This window comes from Spermophilus citellus, assembly GCF_964194105.1.
Source record: "Spermophilus citellus genome assembly, chromosome: 13".
Classification (NCBI taxonomy): Eukaryota; Metazoa; Chordata; class Mammalia; order Rodentia; family Sciuridae; genus Spermophilus; species Spermophilus citellus.
Genome location: NC_138193.1, coordinates 26,726,193 through 26,749,754, shown reverse-complemented (window position 1 = coordinate 26,749,754; position 23,562 = coordinate 26,726,193). Strand labels below are relative to the sequence as shown.

Genomic DNA, 23,562 nt, shown 5'->3' with positions numbered 1-23,562 from the left:
CTTCTAGGAGTGAGTGTGGGCAGTTCAAACCCATTCCTGGAAAACACGGGTCTCAAGAAGCAAAAGGACCTTCTATTGTAGGCTCAAGATTAACTGAGCAAAAACCTCTCTGCTTCACAATTTCATTCATTTAGTTTTAAATGAGAAAGGACCCATAACTTATTGGGTAAAAGTATTCTCATTCAGTAGGATTTTGTTTTGCAGTAGGGACTGGATTCAGGATCTGTTTGCAGAATTACCTCTGAACAACATCCATAGCCCTTTTTACTTTTTATTTTGAGACATGGTCTCCCCAAACTTCCAAGACTGATCTCAAACTTTCAATCTTCCTGCACTAGCCTCCTGAGTAGCTGGCATCCCAGGCACGCACCACCCACCATGCCTGGCCAAACTCAGTGTTTATGTCCACGGGAGGCAACAAATGTGTAAAATACTTACATTTATACCTCAATAGGAAAAGCAAAAGCATTCATCTTTTTTTAAAAATAAAAGTAATATTTGGTTGCTATGTCCATGATAACAAGTCATTTGCTAAAACATATATCATGTGAATAATTCTAGGATTTGCCAAAACTTGTATCACATGATTTAGCATTAAGCTTCAATACCCAGATGACAAGATGTATGACTTTTTGACTCTTACAGGCTTTCATGGATGAGGAGATGATGACTTGGTAAATCTGAAATTCACCTAGGCAGCTATCACTCAATTTTTAAAAACTGCATTCATTTTTCTGCAGCCATAATGGAAGATAGATTTTACCTGTTTATTGTTTCTGGTAGAATTTCCAAAGCTAAGCCCTGGAATTCCACCTGAAATCACCCATCAAAATATAAAGCACATGAGAATCCCATAGAGAACATTCCAGAGAAGAAGAAAGGCAAATAAAACATTTAAGTAAAGTAATATAATGCTGACTTCCTTTTCTAAAATCCAACTGTCTCCTGTAGCTTTGGATATATTTTCTTATGTTTGAAGCTTTACTAGAAAAACACATTTTACAGTTAGGGAAAAGTTGAAGCTGAAGTAAGTAAAGAGATCTTTTCAAGGTGACAAGCCCAGGAAGAGCAGACCTGACTGTAAAACAGACAGGTCAGACCCAAGGTTAGAGTCAAGGCATCCTGATACCTTGGACCTTCTCCCACCCCATTCTTACTCACTGAAGTACAGTGTGGATTTTTATACACCTTGAAGGGTGTGGTTTTTCCTTGAACTTTTAGATATTCTCCTTTTATTCACAACTCAGAGAAAATGCAGAGAGGAGAATGAATTCCGTATTTCTCCCTTGACACCATGATCCAATTTTTAGGTCACCAAAAATCTTCATGAAATGGAAGTTACAAGAAAAATATTCATCTTCTAAGGGGTTATAAATGTCAGTGAAGTGGAAAAAAGGAGACACCTTTAAGCCCCAGGACAACCATTATTACCCCAAGTCTCCACCCCAATCCTCAGTCTGTCCTCTAGGAAGAGATGACCAGGAGGCTGATGGTCAACAGACATTCTATGAGAAATACCCCTGTGGGTACCAAGTGTCATCCCAGGCAGTTCTGAAATCCAGCACCAGGGAAAAAATAGGACACTGGAAGAGGACATTCCAACTAGTAAGTTTTCTGTTGTAGTGAGCATTTCATTTCTGGGAACTAAATTGCAAAAAGTCACAACTTAGAAGTAGAAACATTTACTTTAGCTCACAGTTTCTGAGGACTCAGTCCATGGTAGTCTCACTCCAAGACAGAAAGATCATGGAGTAAGAATCATTGTTTTCCTTGTTTATATTACTTTTGAGTTTTTGTAACTTATTGTTACCATTACTATTCCATAAGGATTATGTTAAAAGTATTTTTTTCCTTTTTTAACCATTTATTTGCCTGTGTCTCTTGAACACTGCTGTGCTGCTGTCCAGGGCTTTGTTCTACCCAAGTGGTTCCCTCATTGCTCTACTTCATGGATCTTGTATTGTTTCAAGTTTATGTTTTGATGATATTGATGGTGTCATTTTTACTTGGGGCTCAAACCTGCAGTATTTCATCTTCCTGGGAATCCAGTTACAAGCCCCAGGATATTATCTATAGTTCTTATCAATTTCCTATAAGTTGAGGAATCCTAGTACTCCCTAATATGTTGAATAATTTGACATAACTACTCAGAATAAAGGAAAACACTGACTATGCATACCAGCTTCTCATAACTCAGGAAGTTAACACAGAAAAGATGGACAGATTATGGAATGTGGCAGAAAAAGATGCAGCAGGCAGGTAATCCTAGGGAAGAGCTGAGTGAAAATATGGTCCCATCCTTAGTGTTCTTCTATAGCAGCTTACTAAAGAGTCACCCTTCCCAAGCAGGGCATGGTGGTACATAACTGAAATCCCAGCAGGTTGGGAGGCTGAGGCAGCAGGATCAAATCCAGGCTTAGCAAATTAGCAAGGCCCTAAGCAGATCAGTGAGACCCTGATTCTAAATAAAATATGTTTTAAAAGCCAGGGGTGTGGCTCAGAATTTAAGCACAACTGGGCTCAATCCCTGGTATCCAAAGGGGAAAAAAAAAAGAAAAAAGAAAAAAGTCACCCTTCCCATTATGACTTTGATGGTCTTCCTGAACTAACTATAACAATCCAAACATTCATAAACAATGAACTGAACAGTTTGCTTTTAGTGGCCCACACAAAATATTTGCTAACTAAAAATTGGCCTAAATTTTCCTCCTGCCTAAAGCCCCATGGAGTCTGAAGCACCTCAGCCTCAGCCAACACATACACTTTTCCTGTCCCCTCCTAAGAACATGCAGGCTGCATGGTAAAGGATTCTTTGATCTTACCTCTGATTTTTTTTTCATGGTCCTGAAGACTGAACCCAGAGGTACTTCACAACTTAGCTATATCCCCAGTTCTTTCTGTAGTTTTGATCTTTCCTGGTTTCACTAAGTTGCCCAGACTGACCTTAAACTTGTGAAATTCTTGCCTCTGTCTGAGTCTCTGGGATTACTGGCATCCATCATGATGCCCAGCTGGATCTGAATTTTCTATTCTTCATCAATCCTACCATTCCCATCTGCCAGGTGTTTTATTTGCTTCTCCCTAGAAATGTAACAGGGTCCATTTCATGCTTTGAACATACTCCTTGCTGCTCTACCACTGTGGCTTGTCTTAAAACTGACTTGTTTTATCCTTTACCTTTCCCTCTATGCCTCCCTAACCATGGGGAAAATTAGATTAACTTCTTCCTATATTAAGTCAGGACTTAAGCCAGGTTACATGTCCTTCAGCTCATGCACCACAGGAACCAAGAAATCCAGACGTTAGAGCTTGCACAAGAAGTTTTTAGAAAGAGCTCTCTTGAGGCTACAAGGGAATTATGACTCTGGACAGGGCACAGCTGGAGGGTAGTCTTTGAGTCACCATTTTAAAGGACCTCTGTTCACTAGCAATTAGAATCACAGCCTCTGAAACAGGAGTCCCCTGTGTTTCTCTTTTGGTAGCAAAGCAATAAAACTTAATTTTCCTTTTTCTCAACACCATGTTATTATTATTAGATCACCACTGGGGTCAAGGATCAAACTTTCAGGATTAAATTTGGTCACCAGGGAGAAAACTGAGAGTGCCCTTCTCCAGCCCTTTTGGGCAGGTCTGGTGCTCTGAGCAACCCCACTTCCACACTGAGGAGCAAGTTGGCTGATGAGCTCATTGACAGCTGAGCCTGGAGAATTAGGAGACAGGTGAGTTGCCTCAGGTTGTCCTGGAGGAGCTGTTCCTGTAAGTAAAGGGAGAGTCTGAGGGGGCCTTCCCAGCAGCTGCCAAGGCCCCTTGGTTTCAGGGGCCTCTTGCTCTCCCTGAATGGTGTGGGGCTCCATCATGGGCCTACTCTGGGAAAAAGGAAACTGAATGCAGTGAAGTCTTGCCAACATGGACATCTGGCAAGTTCCTCCTGTGTGTACATTGAGACCACTGATTCCACACATCAGGTCCTCTACAGGGGAACATCAGGTACCTCTGTCTGGACATCTGTGGCACCACTGGTGTCAGAGTTGTGCTTACATGACAGTAGGGGACTTAAGAGGTGTTTCCCCAACTGGTCTGTTTTAAAGGATCTCTTCTGTTGGCCCTGGTTTGAGGGATTCACTCTGGTTGTCTCTGGGTTTTTTATTAAATGTTGCTGGCCCCTTAACACACGGGCAATTCTACATTTATCTCTTGGGAACAATCCTGGCTAACAGGTCCTTAAATAGATATGTCTAAGAAAAAGCTGATGTTTTACTCTATCAATCCACTGAATCACTTCTTGTCAGCCTTTAGCTCACAACTTCAAAGTCAGGCACAAAGTTTTACAATTAAAGTTTGATGCACTTAAAAACTTCTCAGAATGGTAGTAGTCAACAAGATAGTTCTGGGGTCTCAGGGGCTCATGTCCATATCCACCAAATCTTCCATGGGGTGGTAGCACATCCTTAGGTGGAAGAGAGGGCAAACAGAAAATAGGCTGCTACCCTAGAGAAGAGACGTGCCAGGGACTCACTTTCTGAATTGTTATATAATCTTGCTACTGGAATTTGTCTGTCAGAGGTAGGTGAGTGGAAGAAATCCTATCTGGGCAGGTATCCACGCAGTTGCATAAGGAGTCTGACTGGTCTGAGATGAAGTTCATGGTGTAAAAAGACAAAGTTCATGGTGTGCAAGGATAGCAAGGCACCAGAAAACAGAAGTGTGCCCAGCACTGTTTCTCAGCCCAGTCCCAGGCAGCTGCAGATCATCCCACTGTGGGTCAGGAAAACCAGCCCTATGTCAGAAGAAAATCCCAGAAAAGCTGCTGGGGTTTAGAAAAATAAACGTCTTCTACTTCTTTTGCCCAAGCTGGGGAAAGAGACATGAAAGGACAATGGCAATGGGTGTTAGAACCACTAGATTATGACTTGGAGACAGGGATGATCTCCTGTTTAAGATTTACAGGACACCCCATTTGCTCAAGGGACACTCAGTACAGAGGCAGAGCAATTGTTCCTAAGATAGTATCCCATTAGCCTAAATGTACAGGAAGATGGAGGGGATAAATAACTGCAGAAAGGAAAAGCAGCTGTGGATGAAAGCAGATGGCTACAGTAGAGAGAGATCTGCAACCTCATGGGCTCTGGACAAAAGAAGAACCAGCTAAGTTCTAACAAAAAGGCCAAAGGCCAGGGCTCCCCAGGCTGCACCTCAGCCATACCACAAGCACGGGGCCCAGGACCATGTGGCAATAAATCAAAACCAGCCTGCTGGCCTCAGAGCCAAGGTCCAACCTCCCGGGCACTGTCACCTGAGGCAGAGCAGGTGAGGAGAGGCAAGGCCTCCAGTGCAAGCTCCCCACCTTGTGTCCTGAATCCCTGAGCTATTTACCCCTGTACACAGGCACCTGCTTCTTGAACCCTAAAACACCTCTGTATGGGGCTGGGGCTGTAGCTCAGTGGGAAAGTGCTTACCTCACATGTGTGAGGCACTGGGTTTGATCCTCATCACCACACAAAAATAAATAAAGATATTGTGTGTCCATCAACAACTAAAATTATTTTTTTAAAAAAATCTCTGTATGGACTAGGTATGGTTTTGAACACTTATAATCCCAGTGACTTGGGAGGATGGTGGAGAAGGATTGCACATTTGAGGCCAGCCTCAGTAATTTAGCAAGGCCCTAAGGAACTTAGCAAGGCTCTGAACAACTCATGAGACCCTGTCTGAGAATAAAACAATAAAAAGGGCTGGGAATGTGGCTCAGTGGTTAAAGGACCTGGGTTCAATCCCTGGTTAAATAAATAAATAAATAAATAGATAACAACAACAACAAAAATGTCTCTGTGCTTAATGTGACCTTCACAGGACAAAGTAGCCTGGACATTGAGAAAAAAATGTAGTGGGTGGAGGGGGAAAACTGACCTAAACCACCCACAGCTAACTGACATTGTCTTTAAGGTAAGGCCTGCAAAGAACAGAAACTAAAGCCACCTCAGGTTGTGTTGGCAGCCTCCACAAAGAGGTCATCAAGGGAGCCTAAAGACAGAATGAGAAGGGCCTGCCTCCATGGAAAACATGCCCACACTGAGAACAGGCCCAGAAGGAGTCCCTGGGTGCAACTGACAGTGGGGACTCACCTGAAGTTGATGACATTGTGATAATGACAACAGGGACCAGTCACTCTCAACCAGACCCTGTGCTCCAACCCCTAGAATTCCACCAGGGAAATGAAGACAAAGGCAGAGATTTGTACATGCCAGGTTGTCCAACACAGCTCCTGGATGAGATCTGCTCAAATTGTAATAAGTACTCAAATTGTAATGGGCCTGGCCATATTGGCAATGACCAAATGAGCTCCATTTTACCCTGAGACTTGATGTCATGTAAGAAATGCTTCTCCCATGGGAACACTCCACCTCTGTGCCCATCAATTGTTGCTTAGCATAACATGTTTGGCAACACAAAATGGCAATTCTTATACAATATGAAATTGTTCTCTTTTTGGTTTCCACTGGGGGGGAGGGGGCAATGTACCCTAACCATATAGAATGTTAATGTTTGTGTAGACATTAGTAACCTGCTCTCCCGTCTGTGAGTCTGCAGCTTGGCCTGGGAAGCAATCCCCTAAGGCAGCAATGGCCAATGAAAATCCTATGTGAAGCACAAGGGTCACTTAAAATTTCCTAATATTCACATTAAAAAATTAAAACAGGTGAAATTGATTGTAATGACATAAACCAATATATCCTGAATATTATCCAGATTATTATCAAAGTGCTAATGTAACCCCAAAAGCTTCATCTTTCTTGTAAATGCCAGGTTTGCAGAGGAATGTTGTAACAGACCCTGTCTCAAGAGAGCTTGCTATACAAATAACGTTTTCCTTGGAAAAACCTGTGAAACCTGTCTGTCTCGAAAATATGGGACAAAGACTTACTGCTATGTAACCACCCACTGTCATGTAAACACCCACTGAATCTCAAAGGATTTGTCAGCCCTGGATCAGAGATTTTCCAGCCTTAGTTCCTCTGGACCGCTAAAGCTAATCAACAACCTGCATCTTGCAAATTCCTTGGGACTCAGGCCTCATCTGTCCTATATCAGTGTGACCTATATGAAATCACCAATGAAGCATATGTAGTTTGGGAAGTATATCCCCAAACTGCCTGCTGTTCCATTGACCCAAAGGGCTAACACAAAGAAAAAATGTAAGGTAATATGTTTTATTTTGTGTTTAGTTTTTTGTTTTATTTTGTTTTTTGGTATCAAGGATAGAACCCAGGGTTGCTTAACTACTGAGCCACATCCCCAGCCCATTTTTGTATTTTATTTAGAGACAGGATCTCACTGATTTGCTTAGGGCCTCATTAAATTGCTGGGGCTGGCTGTAAACTTGAGATCTTCCTGCCTTAGCCTCTTGAGCTGCGGGATTACAGGCATGTACCACCATTCCCAGCTGTGTTTTTTTTTTTGTTTGTTTTGTTTTGTTTTGTTTTGTTTTTAAGAGAGAGAGAGAGAATTTTAATATTTATTTTTTTGTTTTCGGTGGACACAACATCTTTGTTTGTAAGTGATGCTGAGGATCGAACCCGGGCGCAAGCATGCCCGGCGAGCGCGCTACCCCTTGAGCCACATCCCCAGCCCTGTGATTAGCTTTTGAACATGACTTATATATACTCCAGTGGCTCATCTAAACAAGACCTTTGTTTTCTTCTCTGTAATGACATGTGCTCCTGTTCCTGTAAGACCTAAAAAGGGACAGGTGTAATCTGGATACTTCATCAGGACTCAGTGTCAGCCTGTGCCATGTACTCTCTATCCTTTGATCCCCGATGTATAATTACTACGATAAATTTTAGAGTCAAATAAAAAGTAGCCAAAGTGAAATGATATATAATCATGTGGGAGTTTAGATGCTCTGTTAGTATGGCTCTTTTTCTTTTCCCCCCATTATTGGGTACTTGTTTCTGGTTATACTTCCCTGCTGGTTGTCCAAGGCTAAATAGGTATTTAATAACGGGCAAAAATAGTTTTCTAAATTTTTCGATGTGAGTCGAGACCCTCAGAGGGGTCTTCCTGAGGAACTCCTTGGCTTCCTCAGTATTTTAGTTGTTTTCTACCAACATACCAGGAGCCAGGATGGGCCAGTGTCCAGCTGTCCACATGGCCTCCTGGGCAACCATTAGGAATATTTCTTCCAATGGCCCTTCTTTTTACAAAATATGCACTGGTGGCTCCTAATTTCTGGGGTATTTAAAATCCCTATGTTGGAAAGCTGTGTTGCTCTCCAAAATTGCAGAGCCCTTAGGACTACTCTTATTCTATAAGGTTAAAAAATTATTATTATTTTGGTACCAGGGATTGAATCCAGGGATGCTTAAAGACTGAGCCACATTCCTAGGTCTTTTTGGTTTTTAATTTTGAGACAGGGTCTCACTAAGTTGCTTGGGGTCTCACTAAGTTGCTGAGGCTGGCTTTAAACTTGGGATGTTCCTGCATTAGCCTCTTCAGTTGCTGGGATTAAAGGTATGTGCCGCTGTTCCCAGCCCCTGTAGGGTAAAATTTGAAAGTACTAATTCAAGATAGAGAAATTTGGGGTTTATTTTCCTGTTCTTATATCTTATCTATAACTGTCTTAAGATCACCATAATACATAATTAGTATTCTGATTTGGAGGAATACTATTCTCCAAATGAGTTGATGTTTCTAAAAAGATTAATGGACACTTTTTAGTATGCATGATAGTAGAAGCAAATGTGACTCCATTTTGTTTTATGACTTCATCCTGTAAAACAACCATGCCAAGTAGAAGGGTCATGACCAGGGCAAAATGTTCTTTTTCCTTTTACTATAGAAACCTTTAAGAAAAGGGAACTACCTAATGGGGCATTTGTTCTGTAACTAGGGTAACGGGGCTCTGTTTCTGTAACTGGGGTGACTGGGCTAACTGAGATTGGTTAGGTTTCCAGCCGCTTGACTGTACTCTCCTGCCTCTGTAACCTGACTTGCTTGCCTTGGCTAGACCCCCAAACATCCCTTTTGCGGTTTTCAGGCTTATAAGGAGCACCCTTGCAATTGTTCGGGCTGATCAGGGGAATAGCTTTAAGTTCTGGTCAGCGGCCACTGGTGTGCTTCAATAAAGGCTTGATTTGACTATATGTGAGTGGTCTGGAAGTCAGTTTATGAAACTCCGGGACGAAGCTTTAACTATAACATATGTTTTTACTATCTGTTGCACAGAACTTTTAGTAAAGAAGAACACTGTAATACCTGTGACATACTACCACGAGTAAATACCTAACAATACTAATACATTAACAAATTTTACTTTTATTTTGTGACAAAATTCATAATAATGTGAATAAAGTATTTCAAAATCCACTGTAAATAGTTGAAATTATAGATTGACAACTCTCAGGAACAAGTCATCTTCTGATAAATGAATCTAAGTTACAATTGTTTCCTCCAGTTTTCAAAAGTGAAAATATTGAGAAATCTTTGATTTACAATAAATTTACCTCCTTCCAGAGACAAGAGTTCTACACTATTTTATGATACTTGTGAGAATTTCTTTATTTCTACCCCATCAGGTAAGGATGCTTAACAAATTTTAAGCAAAAGTTAAAGGCAATCCCTCATTTCCCTCTCACATACATCAAGAATCAAGGTACAGATAAGAGCTTTGCTATATATTTTTATATTCCTTAAGGTGTTTTCTTCACTGTTGATATTTTGCTATTTTTAAGGCATATATTTCAGGCAAATGTCTTTCCACATCCCCTATAGGTATCAGGTTTCTGATGTTAAGGAAAATTTGAAATTTGAGTAAAGACTTGGGCAAAGTATTTACATTGTTAGGGTTTCTATACACTATGAATTCTCCAGTGATAAGCCTGAGCAATTGCTAAAAGTTCTGCAACAGTTTTTACACTTGCATTACCTCTCCTTGTTATGATTAGTCTGGTGAAGAATAAGCCATACTCTTTGATTAAAACCTTTCCCACATTCTTAACATTGAATCTCTGCATTATGAATTCTCTGGTGCTGGGTAAGGCCTGATTTATACCTAAAAGCTTTCCCACATTTATTACATTTGTAGGGCTTCACTACAGTATGAATACTCTGGTGTCGAGTAACATCTGCTCTTCGAATAAATCCTTTCCCACATTCTTCACATTTGTAAGGCTTCTCTCCAGTGTGAATTTTCTGGTGTTGAGTAAGGTGTGAACTTTGAATAAAACCCTTCCCACATTCTTTACATTTGTAGGGCTTCTCTCCAGTATGAATTTTCTGGTGTCGAGAAAGCAATGAATTACACCTAAAAGCCTTGCCACATTCCTTACATTTGTAGGGCTTCTCTATAGTATGAATACGCTGGTGTAGAGTGAGGTTGGCTCTTTGAGTAAATCCTTTCCCACATTCTTCACATTTATAGGGTTTCTCTACCATATGAGTACTCTGGTGTAGAGTCAGGCTTGGTCTTTGAGTAAATCCTTTCCCACATTCTTCACATTTGTAGGGTTTCTCTCCAGTATGAATTCTCTGATGTTGAGTAAGGTGTGCTCTTTGAGTATATCCTCTCCCACATTCTTTACATTTGTAGGGCTTTTCTCCAGTATGAATTATCTGGTGTCGTGTAAGCAATGAATTACACCTAAAAGCTTTGCTACATTCCTTACATTTGTAGGGCTTCTCTCCAGTATGAATACTGTGGTGTAGAGTAAGATGTACTCTTTGAGTAAATTCTTTCCCACATTTATGACATTTGTAGGGCTTCTCTACAGTATGAATACTCTGGTGTCGAATAAGGCTTGGTCTTTGAGTAAATCCTTTCCCACATTCTTCACATTTGTAGGGCTTCTCTCCACTATGAATTCTTTGGTGTTGAGTAAGACCTGCTCTTTGAGTGTATCCTTTCCCACATTCTTTACATTTGTAGGGCTTCTCTCCAGTATGAATACTGTAGTGTAGAGTAAAATATGCTCTTTGAGTAAATCCTTTCCCACATTCTTCACATTTGTAGGGTTTCTCTCCAGTATGAGTACTCTGGTGTTGAGTAACATGTGATCTTTTATTAAAAGCCTTGCCACAAATTTCACATTTATAGGGCTTCTCTCCACTATGAATTCTCTGGTGTTGAGTAAGTTGTCTTCTTTTAGTAAAACCTTTGCCACATTCTTCACATATGTGGGGCTTTTCTCCCATATGAATCCTTTGTTGTTGAGTAAGAGTTGAAAAATTCTTAATTTTTTTTTCACATTCTTGACATTTGTAGGATTTCTCACTGCTATGCCATCTCAGGTGTTTAGAAATGGTTGAGCAATTATTAAAGGATTTGCCACATTCTCCACATTTGTAGTGTTGATCACTATGGTACCTGTGATGTTTAGAAAGTGGTGTGGAACTCCCTGCTTGAATACATTCCTTAAATTTGGGGGGCTCCTTTCCAGGATGAGCTCCACTGTATTGAGGAAGGCTTGCAGTTGAGTGAGAAGCTCTCTCACATTCCTCACATTTGCAAGGTTCCTCTTGGCTCTGAGTACTCCCATGGTGCTTTGAGCACTGAAGAAGGATGTTCCCACATTTGTCATCTCTGTAAAGGTTCTGTGCACAATGGCCACACTGATTTTCTCTTTTATTGCAACCAAAGCTAGAGTTCTTCTGTGTTTTGCTACATTCATACTTTTTTTCTCCAACATAAGGACACTGGTAATTGCTTAGTGTAGAGACCTGGCTGAAAGTGTTGCTTGTTTCATTATATGTGTTGCACACTTTGCCGAAATCTAAATCTGAATTTTGGTTAAGAAGTATGGAGTATATAGGGGCCTTTCCACCATCATTAAAAGTGTATGTTTGGGCCCAAGAAGGAATTCTTTGTTCACTGCAGAATAGTGGACAGTTTGTAAAGAAATTTTCAAAATCAACACTTTGAGAAACTTGTCCTTCAGTTATAAATTGAATACTCTTCTGAGCTATTAAATGTTCTTGAGGACTATTGATGGTATTAAGGACAGTCACTATTAATTGGTCTTGTCCTTCATGATATGATTTCTGACCTTCATTGTTATCTACACTGTTCTGTATTTTCTTTTGTTGTAAATAGTCAAGGTCACAATTTCCATATCTTCTCTTTATCACTTTTTTAAATAAATGTTCCCTGATGGGTTCTGGTAAAATTTCCTGGGTATGATGAGAAGTCATGCCTAAAAAAAATGAAAATAATAATTATTTTACATATTAGACTGAGAATATACTTTAAAAATATAACATGAAATTATAGCTGTCAGGACGTCAATGTGGTGGCAGAATAGTACATCAAAGACCATAATTACTCCATAAATATATGAGCTAAATAACAATGGACAGACAAGTTTACTTTGTGAGAATTATCCAAATCATCTGAGAATTCACAGTGTCCAAGAGGAGTATATAGTTAAAGAGTAATATAACAGAGGAAAGGAAAGTGTGTTATTTTTATCCACTCCTGGCCTTCCTCCTCTAGAATGCACCATTGTACAATTAGGGAAAAGCTACCAACTCCCTTCTTCTCTCTCAATAGGAAAAGGAAAATGTAAAATGTGAACATTTCTGGTTTTCTTGGGGATTGTCTGAAAATCACTGTCAGTCTACCATGAGAAAGACCTGTCTGTAACAGATTTTGAATGACCATAACACAGATATTCTACAGGGACAAAGAACCTATGTTGTCTAAGGAGAAAAATGGGCTAATCTTTTTAATGATAAACACACACACACAACACACCCTGTGTCAGTATTATCTGGATGAAGTCAACACATGGAGACCAAGACAAATGACTTGCTTTTTAAGTTTTATAATTTTGGTTATTCATGGATTCATTTCATTGACAAATAAAATGGCATGTATTTACCAAGTATTTCATGGTATTTGAAAATATAAATACATGGTGAAATGACTAAATCTAGCTAAAAAACATTTTTTATTTTATATAATCATTTTACTACTTAGAAAACATTGCATTCATTCTCTTAGCATTCATCAAGAATACAGTACATTAGCCAATGTGGTGGTACAAGCATGAATCCTCACAACTCAGGAGACTGAGGCAGGAGGATCCAAGTTCAAATACAGCCTCAGCAAATTACTGAGGCTGTAAGTAACTTAGTGAGACCCTGTAACAAAATAAAAAATAATAAAAGGGCTTGGGATGTGGCTCAATATTTAAGTGCTTCTGGGATCAATATTTCTTATGTCCTTTAAAATAATGTATTTCAGTCTTTGACCAACACTCCTAATACACAGGAGCTAGTAACCATTTTACTCTCTGCACTTGTGAGTTCCACATGTGAGTCAGAAGAGGCTGCAAATTACTTTCTGTGACTTCCTTATTTCATGTAATGCAAAGCCCTACATATTTATCCCATGTCACTTCACTTGACAAGATGTCTCTTTTCTATTATTAATTCGTTGTGTATAAATATCACATTTTTTACCCATCCAACCCCAGATGGGCACATAGGTGGAGTCCATGTCTTGAGTACTGTGAACAGTGTCTGCACTGAAGCAGTAGTGGAGCTCTCTCTGCAACATGCTGACTTAATCTCTTCTGGTTACCTGTTTAGAACTTGCTTTTCTGGATCACAGGGGCATTCTACTCCTAACTTTTTATATGTGGTGCTTAAGATTAAGCCCAAGAGTGTTGCAGCACTGACTTACAACACAAACCCCTTTAAAATTGTTTATTTTGAGACATGGTGTGACACACCTCTTGCAAGTCCTCCCAATTACCTGGAATTTCAAGCATGTGGCACAGTGCTTCCTGTTTTTCAGTTCTTTACTAGCATCCATATTGTTTTCCAAAATGACTATTAATCTACTATAGGCTGGCTTTTATATGGACAGATCAAAAATAATATGGTATGCAAAGAAAAATGAACACTTGATTAATCAGGGGTAAAATGAAACACAGGAATTGAACATTGGGAATGTAGGAATTATGAATTACACAAGGAACCTAAATAATCTTTAGTTCACTAGACTTATATTACTTATACTACAGCATACTACACAATTCACAAGAGCTAAACTGTGGAACCAACCTAGATGCCCTTCATTAGATGAATGGATAAAGAAAATGTGCTAAATATACACAATAGTATATTACTCAGCAATAAAAGAGATCCCAAGTTCAAATACAGTATATTCTTCAACTCCATCCATTTACCTGCAAATGCCATGATTTGGCATGTAGTATATAAGTCTAGTGAACTAAACCAGAACACAGAAAACTGAATAAAATCCAGACAAAAATTATTACTACAAATAAGCAAAACTAGTGTACTTGAAGACTTTCTTAAGAAATAGTGTCTGAGAGAGTGGTGGGGGAGGGTTTGTACACAACTGTAATCCTAGCAACTTGGGAGGCTGAGGCAGAAAGATCACAAGTTTGAGGCCAGCCTCAGCAACTTAGTGAGACTGTCAGAAATTAAAAATGAAAAAGGCAAAGGGCAGTGAAAAAGCAACTGAATTCAATCTCCAGTATCAATTTTAACAGCCTGAGAAATGATAAATATGAGCAAAAAAATAAATCAAAATCAAAGAAGTTCAATTATTCCTAAGTAGAAAGAAACAAAAAGACTCAAAGTGCATTGCACTTAATTTTTCAACATTCACAAAGAGAGAATCTTGAGAGAACCAAAAGAAAACTGTGTAACTAAAAAGGGTACTTGAATATAATTTCAATATAGTCAATAGTCAATTTCTTTTTTTAAAATTTTTTATTCTAATTTGTTATATATGAAAACAGAATGCATTATACTTCATATTACACATAAATGTTGAGAGCCACAGCCGAGTTGGGATGGCGCCTAGCATTTTGCCAGTACTTTTGAGTTCTCACGGAGTTCCCGTTGAGTTCCGGTTGAGCTCTCTCAGGGATTCCTGGAGAGTTCGAGTTGGTTGGTGAAGTTCCAGTGGAGGGAGTTCCGGTTTGTGTGTGGTGTGTCCTGGAGAAGGCCGCGTGAGTGGCTTTCGCGAGAGTTTGGAAATAAAGTTTGTTCCTGCTTGAGTGGCTCGTGATTTGTGCCCAGCCAGACTGCGGCACATAAAGCACAATTTTTCATATTTCTGGTTATATACAAAGTATATTCACACCATCCATGTCTTTGTACATGTACTTAGAGTAAAGATGTCCATCCCATTCCAACATCTTTCCTACACCCTTGTCCCCTCCCTTCCTCTCCCTCCTCTTTGTCCTATGGTTTTTCTAATCTTCCCATGTCCCCCCTCCCAACCTCACTATGAATCAGTGTCATATATCAGAGAAAACATTTGGCATTTGTTTTTTTGGGATTGGCTAATTTCACATAGCAGTATATTCTTCAACTCCATCCATTTACCTGCAAATGACATGATTTTATTCTCTTTTATTGCTGATTAATATACTATTGTGTATATTTACCACATTTTCTTTATCCATTCATCTACTGAAGGGCATCTAGGTTGCTTCCACAGTTTAGCTATTGTGAATTGTGTAGTATGCTGTTTTTAAGTCCTTTGGATCTAGACCAAGGAATGGGATAGCTGGGTCAAAAGGTGGTTCCATTCCCAGTTTTCCAAGGAATCTCCACACTGCTTTCTGTATTGGCTGCACCATTTTGCAGTCCCACCAGCAGTGTATGAGTGTGCCTTTTCCCCCACATCCTCACCAGCACTTACTGTTGTTTGTATTCTTAATAGCTGCCATTCTGACTGGAGTGAGATGAAATGGAAACCTTGCAATACAGAAAGGAACTGAGGAATAGCATCAAACGGGAAAACAACAAAATTACCAACTGATAATACTATAATTAGAAATACTATATTTTCATGTTGGGCTGGGGTTGTGGCTCAGTGGTAGAGTGCTCACCTAGCACGTATGAGGCCCTGGGTTTGGTCTTGAGCACCACATAAAAATAAATAAACAAAATAAAGGTATTGTATCCAACTATAACTACAAGATAAAATATTTTAAAAAAGAAATACTATATTTTCATGTGAGTAAAAATAAAGATTTAAATATGTGTAAATGCAGCCATTTATAACTACTTGACCTCTCCTTCAAAAAATACTAAAGTGAATCATCCCATTTGAAAAATAAAATAAATGTGCACAGCAACACAAGTCATATGAAATTTTAAAGCTTTCATGGTAGGTACTACAAAATTCATATACCAATATAGAATTTAATTTTATGGGAATGATGGGTCATAAAACACTTACTTTTTCAATAGAGTTTGAAATATAAAAACATAAAAATCATCATAAATTCTAAATATGTATGGAATATAAAAATAACTGTGCCATCAATAACATAATTTTCAAAGGATACATAAATATACTGAATTTTGTTATGAAATTGAAGTTAATTTGTTGCCAGTTAAAAACCTACTGTAGGGCTCGGGATGTGGCTCAAGTGGTAGCGCGCTCGCCTGGCATGCGTGCGGCCCGGGTTCGATCCTCAGCACCACATACCAACAAAGATGTTGTGTCCGCCAAAAACTGAAAAATAAATATTAAGAAATTCTCTCTCTCTCTCTCTCTCTCTCTCTCTCTCTCTCTCTCTCTCTCTCTCTCTCCTCTCTCACTCTCTCTTAAAAAAAATAAAAAAATAAAAACCTACTGTAAGCTTAAAATTATTTTTGTAAAATATCAAAGCAAATGACAAAATACTCATAGAATTAAGGGAAGTGAAAGAGGAATCAAATAATGTCATGATAACAATTCATGAACCACAAGATAAACCAATTTAAAAAGAAGGGAAAAGAATTAAAAGAAGCAGAGGAAACTTATTTTAAAAATGACAACTGTATGCAGATTACCAGAGACTAAATCTAAAGATGCAATGTGAAGGCAAAGGTGTATATGAATAGTACACACAAAAGTGACCAGAAATAATTATCATATGTGTAACATATTTTAAAACAAAAACTTTTGAGATACAATATATTTTATCTCAAATGTAATTTTACTGGCAATAGAAACAAAAATAAAATAAAATAACAGAAGCAAATATAATTGTATTGACAATGGAAACAAGAATCAGGCATAACTTAATTTCATCTTACACTGCCCTAATTTGTGAAATATTGGAGATGGCCATCAAACTATAAAATGTAGGTTTAAAAAAAATGGAAACATTAACTGATGTGAGGAAACCTATACTATAACTTGAAATCTAACCTATAAAATGAACTATAGCAAAGAAAAAAAGAAAAAAATTTAACCAACAAAATTCTGAATAACCATGGATGGATTATTTTGCAAACCCTTTTATATAATTGTAGTTATTCCCTGTGACCATATAACCAAAATGAACAGCCACTGTGAATCACTGACATTCACTCTATGGCAGAAAAATTCCACAGAATATTCTTTATAAGTATTCATAATGAGTTTTGATATGGGAATTTTAATTAATAAATACTTAAGTGATATCAGATACACTGCTGTATGATACTAATATATTAAAATGGATTCACCTTGAGGTCTCCAGAACTGTGCATAGATTTCTGACAGACACATCAAATGATGAAAATGCCATCAGATCATGCTGACCTCACAAGCAAAGGGGAGTGCTTGGGCTGTTGATTTGACTCAACACAGACATCCATGGAGGAGGAGGAGGAGACTAAAAAGGAAACCATGTTCAACATAGGGCAGTATGTATCCTTTTAGGACAGCACGAGAAATAAACCTAAGCTCCTGGAAGACCATTTCTATGGCATAATAACTTTTCCACCAACATTTGAATTTGGCTTCCTCCTTGCCTTGGACCTCTCAATTGTGTCCTCTGTTTCATGAATTTCTGCCCAGCTGGGTACATAGCTCAGGGCTCTTTCCTTTGCACCAGGGGAGGGTGTCCAAATACAGCTTAGAGGCAATGTGTTCATTGCAAAATGAACTGACTATTTGTTGGAATTATCACTGAGAGTATTGATGCTTCTATTCTGGTACCATAAAGGGAAGAAATTGGATTTTGACATGTAGGTCACATCATTCCATATCACTGAAAGGAAGCTCTGCTTACCCAGGAAGACCAGGTTTCTGTAGGTCTCTAGCATCACATCTCTGTATAAATTCCTCTGAGCAGGCTCCAGGCATTCCCATTCCTCTTGAGAGAAATCAATGGCCACATCCCTGAATGTCAACAGTTCCTGAAACAAGAATAGGTAAATTAATAGCACACTGACCAATTGACAATTCACAGAGCTTCTAAGTTAACTGAAGATGATATGAGAGTTAGTAGAACTGGTTCTCAAGTAGGTAAGTGACTTTAATTACTCAAGAAAATACTTTGTAACAGTGATATTCTCTAATTCTGAGGAAAGAGTATTATAAGTCCACAAAAAGTTTATATACTCCAACTTTATAAAATAAAATGTAAAATTAAGGCATCAACACAAGAAAATACATTTTAATTGTGATTTTATATATCATAAGATCAATTATTTCTCAAAGGAGAATGTTCTGGTGAGTAAGAAGGGTAATTCTAAATTTTCAAATGCACAGCCATGAATCAGAGATTCACTAAAATATGACCTGGTTTTCTGAAAATGTAGCAGTAATTCCAATCTAGTAATTCCAATCTGAAATAAGAATAGGTCAATTAATAGCACACTGACCATTTGATCATTCACAGATCATTGCAAATATATACTTCTCACTAAGAGTTTTTCAGGTCTTAATGAAGAAAACCAAAAGAATGTGATAGTAGTACTGGTATTCATCTTTTATGACAATTTGTCAAACACCAAGTAAATGGTAGAGCTCGATTTTTACCCAAGTCTATTTGACCTGTAATTCAAAGAAAAGCACGGGGAGCTTTAAAGTCAACATAAAGTGTTAGCGTTAGAATTTTCAGAGCAGGACAGTGATTATTAATGAGAGGACTAATTGAAAAATGCTAAATAGAAACAGGATCAGATTGATCAAATGATATTTATTTATGTTTCATGTATACATAAGTAGATATGTCATCTTTATACATTGAAAAAACAAATTTTCATGTGAATGTAAATATGACATATATCCCTGATTCTAAAACATAAATCAATTTTGGATGAATGCTGTCCTAAAAGGCATTGAGATAGACACCTTTAAGGATAGGGAATAAAATAAGAGCCACAGTTACTGAATCTTTTACTCTCTTCATGTTGTCCCTGTTACTAAAAATTTATTTTGAAGAAGACATTATAATTTTCACACACTTGGAAAAATATAATTCTTATTTCTTTCATGGAAAATGCAAGATGTTATGAGATTATGATTGTGAGCTGCAGGTAGAATAAAATGAAAGCCTTCGGGATTGTGGTCTGCTTCAGGAGCTCTGTTAATAAAGCCAGTGTCTCTATGAAGCAAAAGACAGGCAGAGGCTGCTTTACCCAAAGCAGGCCATGAAGAAAAATTATTAAGAAAGAAGAGTTTTTGTATCAAATATGATGGTTTATGTAGATTATTTAGAAAATCCTACCCAAACACCTAAAGACAAAGACAAAGACATATAACATTATAGGGGAAATGTGGCAGACAGCATTTATACCAAGCAAATAAGGTTAAAAGAGTTGAAGAACAAATAGAACAAGTTGGTAAAAAGTCACTGCTGTGATGTCTGTGGCCAAATCAAAACTAAATGACATAGTAAGTATTTCAGCAGACTTTCCATGGCATTGTAGAGATTGAGTTTCTTCTAATCATTCTGTCCTTTTAGACTTACTTCGCTCTTTGGGGCAATGAATGTGCATTTTATTAACTTTTGTGTATTTATGGATAGTGGAGAATCCAGATGGAATGAAAACAAAGCAGGGTTCACTTCTTCTAATGACCCAGAAACATCCACAATGGGAATCTAAGATACCAAGACAATCCGATGTCCATTTACCAAAAAGAAAACCTTTTGAACCCTGCAGGTCACGTATGCCTGGCCTGGCTTTGATGAAGTGAAAGAACAGAGGGCTCCTGATATAGGGGGGATATGTGCACCATATATGTTTTAAACAGAGTTCAAATTGACTGTTGTGATAAGAAAGTGAAGCAAAGTGGATTTAAACATGTTAAACACAATACTGGAACAGTGGAGAAGTAACAGTCTGCATGTTCCATAGTAGTTTGGGAGGAAAATTCAATGCTGCCCCTGACCTGGGAAACTCCTGGAGAACAACTACATCTTCCTCCTTCTTCTCTAGGCTTCCTTCTTAGGAATGATAACCTACCATTCAAACCCATATCTGGAAAATATGGGACTCATGAAAAAAAAATGGGTCCCAAGGACCTTCCTTTGTAAGCTTAAGATTATTAACTCAAACCTCTCTGCTTCCCAATTTTATTCATTTAGTTTTAGATGAGAAAGTATCACTACTTAATAGGTAAAAGTATTCACACTCAGTGGGATTTTGTTTTCTGATTGGGATTGAATCTAGGGACTGTTTTCAGGTTTACCACTAGCAACATCTGTAGTCCTTTTTTACTTTTTGAGACATGGTGACCCTAAGCATTCAAGGCTGATGTAAACCATGGAATCCTCCTGCATTGGCCTCCTGAGTAGCTGGCATCCCAGGCATGCATCACCCACAATGCCTGGCCAAACTCAGTCCATGGGAGGCAAGAAAAGTATAAAGGACTTACATTCATACCTGAAATGGAAAAGCATCCACCTTTTTCAGAAAACAAATGTAATATTTGGTTACTATCTCCGGATAACAAATCATTTACTAAAGACAAATCATGTGAATAATTCTAAGATCTGCCAAACCTTATCTCACATGTTTTAGTATTAAACTCCAATATCCATATGATAAGATCTACCACATATTGACTATCACATGGTTTCATAGATGAGGAGGTGATGACTTGGTATATGGGATTAACCCAGGCAGCTACCAATCAGTTTTTTTAAACTACATTCATTTTTATGCTGCCAAAATAGGAAATAGTTTTCCCTATTTATTATTTCTGGTAAAATTTCCAAAGCTAAGCCTGGCAATTCCATTTGAAATCACCTCCCAAACACAGAGCACAAGAAAATCCCATGAAAAACACTGTGAAGAAGAAGAAAGGCAAATAAAACATTTTAATAAAGTAACATAAGACTGACTTCCTTTCCTAAAGTACAACTGTATACTGTAGCTTTGGATATATTTTCTTATGTTTGAAGCTTTACTAGAAAAACACATTTTACATTTAGGGAAAAGTTGAAGCTGAAGTAAGTAAAGAAATCTTTTCAAGGTGACAAGCCCAGGAAGAGCAGAGCGGACTGTAAAACAGACAGGTCAGACCCAAGGTTAAAGTCAAGGCATCCTGACACCTTGGACCTTTTCCCACACCATTCTTACTGAAGTACAGTGTGGATTCTTGTACACTTGAAGGGTGTGGGTTTTCCTTGAACTTTGGGATACTCTCATTGTATTCACAACTCAGAGAAAATGCAGAGAGGAGAAGGAATTCTGTATTTCCCCCTCAACACCATGATCCAATTTGTAGGCCAACAAAAATCTTCATGTAATGGAAGTTACAGGAAAAAATATTCATGTTCCAAGGGGTTATGATGTAAATAAAAATGGATAAAGGAGATGCCGCTAAGCCCCACACCAGCCAGTTTTCCCCCAAGTCTCCACCCCAATCCTCAGCCTGTCCTCTAGGAAGAGATGACCAGGAGGCTGATGGTCTACAGACAATCTTAGTGAAATACCCCTGTGGGTATCAAGTGTCATCACCAGGAATTTCTTAAATCCAGCACCAGGGAAAAAATAGGACACTGGATAAGGACATTCCAACTAGTAGGTTTTCTGTTGTAGTGAGCATTTCATTTCTGACATAAATAGCTAAAAGTCACAACTTAGAAGAGGAAACATTTATTTCAGCTCACAGTTTCAGAGCACTCAGGCCAGGGTAGTCTCACTCCAAAACAGAAACATCAGGGAAGAAGAGCATGAAAAGCTCTTCAGCTCATGGCAGCCAGGCAGCAGAGAAGGAGGAAGGTGCTGGGAGAAGATGATCCCGTTCAGGGCTGCTCCAGTGACCCACATCCTCCAACTAGTTCCCTTCCAATCATCCATTCAGTTGTTACAGGACTAGTCCACAGAAGTCAGAGCCCCCAAGATCCAATCATAGTCTAAAAGCCCATCTCTCCATCTTGCCACAACTGGGGGCCATGTTTCAACATGTGAGATTTTGGAGACATCCCAGATATAAACCAGAATACTTGTTAAAAATATGGTGATGACTGTGCCTAAGGAAGAAAAAAGAAGGCACAAAGATTTTTAAAAGCAGAGTCTGGAGATTATTCTCTGCCCTCAAATCATGTGCAACATTAACCTCCAGAAAACAAACTTTTTCAAAACCATCATCCATTACTGAGGGGTATATGACAATTAAAATACTGTGTTGGCTTCAAATATTGCATGGGTAAAAACTGTTAATAATCCTGTGATTTGCAAAGAGAAAATTGATGCTTTGGAATCTGTGGAGGAAACTCAAAAATAAAGGATTTATTGTCAGCCCTGTGAGCAGCTATAGAGGGAAGAAGATCTAATTTTGAGATCCTGCCTCTCATATTGTGAAAGAATCAGAGAAAATAAATAACCCTGGGAAGAAAGGAAAATCTGATGTCTGCTCTCAACAAAGCACCTCCTACACAAAGACCACATCCACCAAGTCAGCTTCTCCCAGTGTGATGATGTCATATTACAACTCAGTTGATGCAGCAAGCCAACTCTGGCCTCAGCACAGGAGAACAGCAAAAGCCAACCCTGGCTACATCAGGAAGGAGGGAGCTAGGTGAGGCTCATGCCTGCATGACCAAGGCTTCTGACACTTTCTCTCTTGGTCTATTTCACCAGAGAAAATAAAGATCCCAAAAAGAATACAATAATTAACACATAAAAATTGGAGTTGTACAGCAATAATATATTTTTTAAAGAGTTAAAAGCAAGAAAACAAATATTTTGGCTAGCTCATGTAAGGAGTCTGTTTGACCTAGATTTCAAAAGGAAAATCTTTTTGCGGAGGAATAAACTTTTTTTATTTTTTTTTTATTTTTTTATTGGTTGTTCACAACATTACAAAGCTCTTGACATATCATATTTCATACATTAGATTGAAGTGGGTTATGAACTCCCAATTTTACCCCAAATGCAGATTGCAGAATCATGTGGGTTACACATCCACAATTTTACATAATTCCCTATTAGTAATTGTTGTATTCTGCTACCTTTCCTATCCCCTACTATCCCCCCTCCCCTTCCCTCACATCTTCTCTCTCTACCCCATCTACTGTAATTCATTTCTCTCCTTGTTTATTTTCCCATTCCCCTCACAACCTCTTTTTTTAAAATTTTTTTTAATATTTATTTTTTTAGTTTTCGGCAGACACAACACCTTTGTTTGTATGTGGTGCTGAGGATGGAACCCGGGCCACACACATGCTAGACGAGAACGCTACCGCTTGAGCCACATCCCCAGCCCCTCCCTCACAACCTCTTATATGTAATTTTGTATAGCAATGAGGGTCTCCCTTCATTTCCATGCAATTTCCCTTTTCTCTCACTTTCCCTCCCATCTCA

The 23,562-nt window shown here is 38.6% G+C and overlaps 1 protein-coding gene across 1 annotated transcript in view; it reads right to left on the bottom strand.

Annotated features, from left to right (window-relative positions):
- Positions 1-1,639: 1,639 nt before the first annotated feature.
- The window catches only part of LOC308632536 (uncharacterized protein), a 60,498-nt gene continuing 38,575 nt past the window's right edge, over positions 1,640-23,562 (bottom strand). Inside the window, exons 2-3 of the mRNA XM_081264692.1 lie at positions 18,033-18,159; positions 1,640-12,188 (exon numbers count right to left, since the gene is read on the bottom strand). Of these exons, the coding sequence (XP_081120818.1) occupies positions 9,994-12,188; positions 18,033-18,159 (2,322 nt within the window). The 3' untranslated portion in view covers positions 1,640-9,993. The remainder of the gene's footprint in view (positions 12,189-18,032; positions 18,160-23,562) is intronic.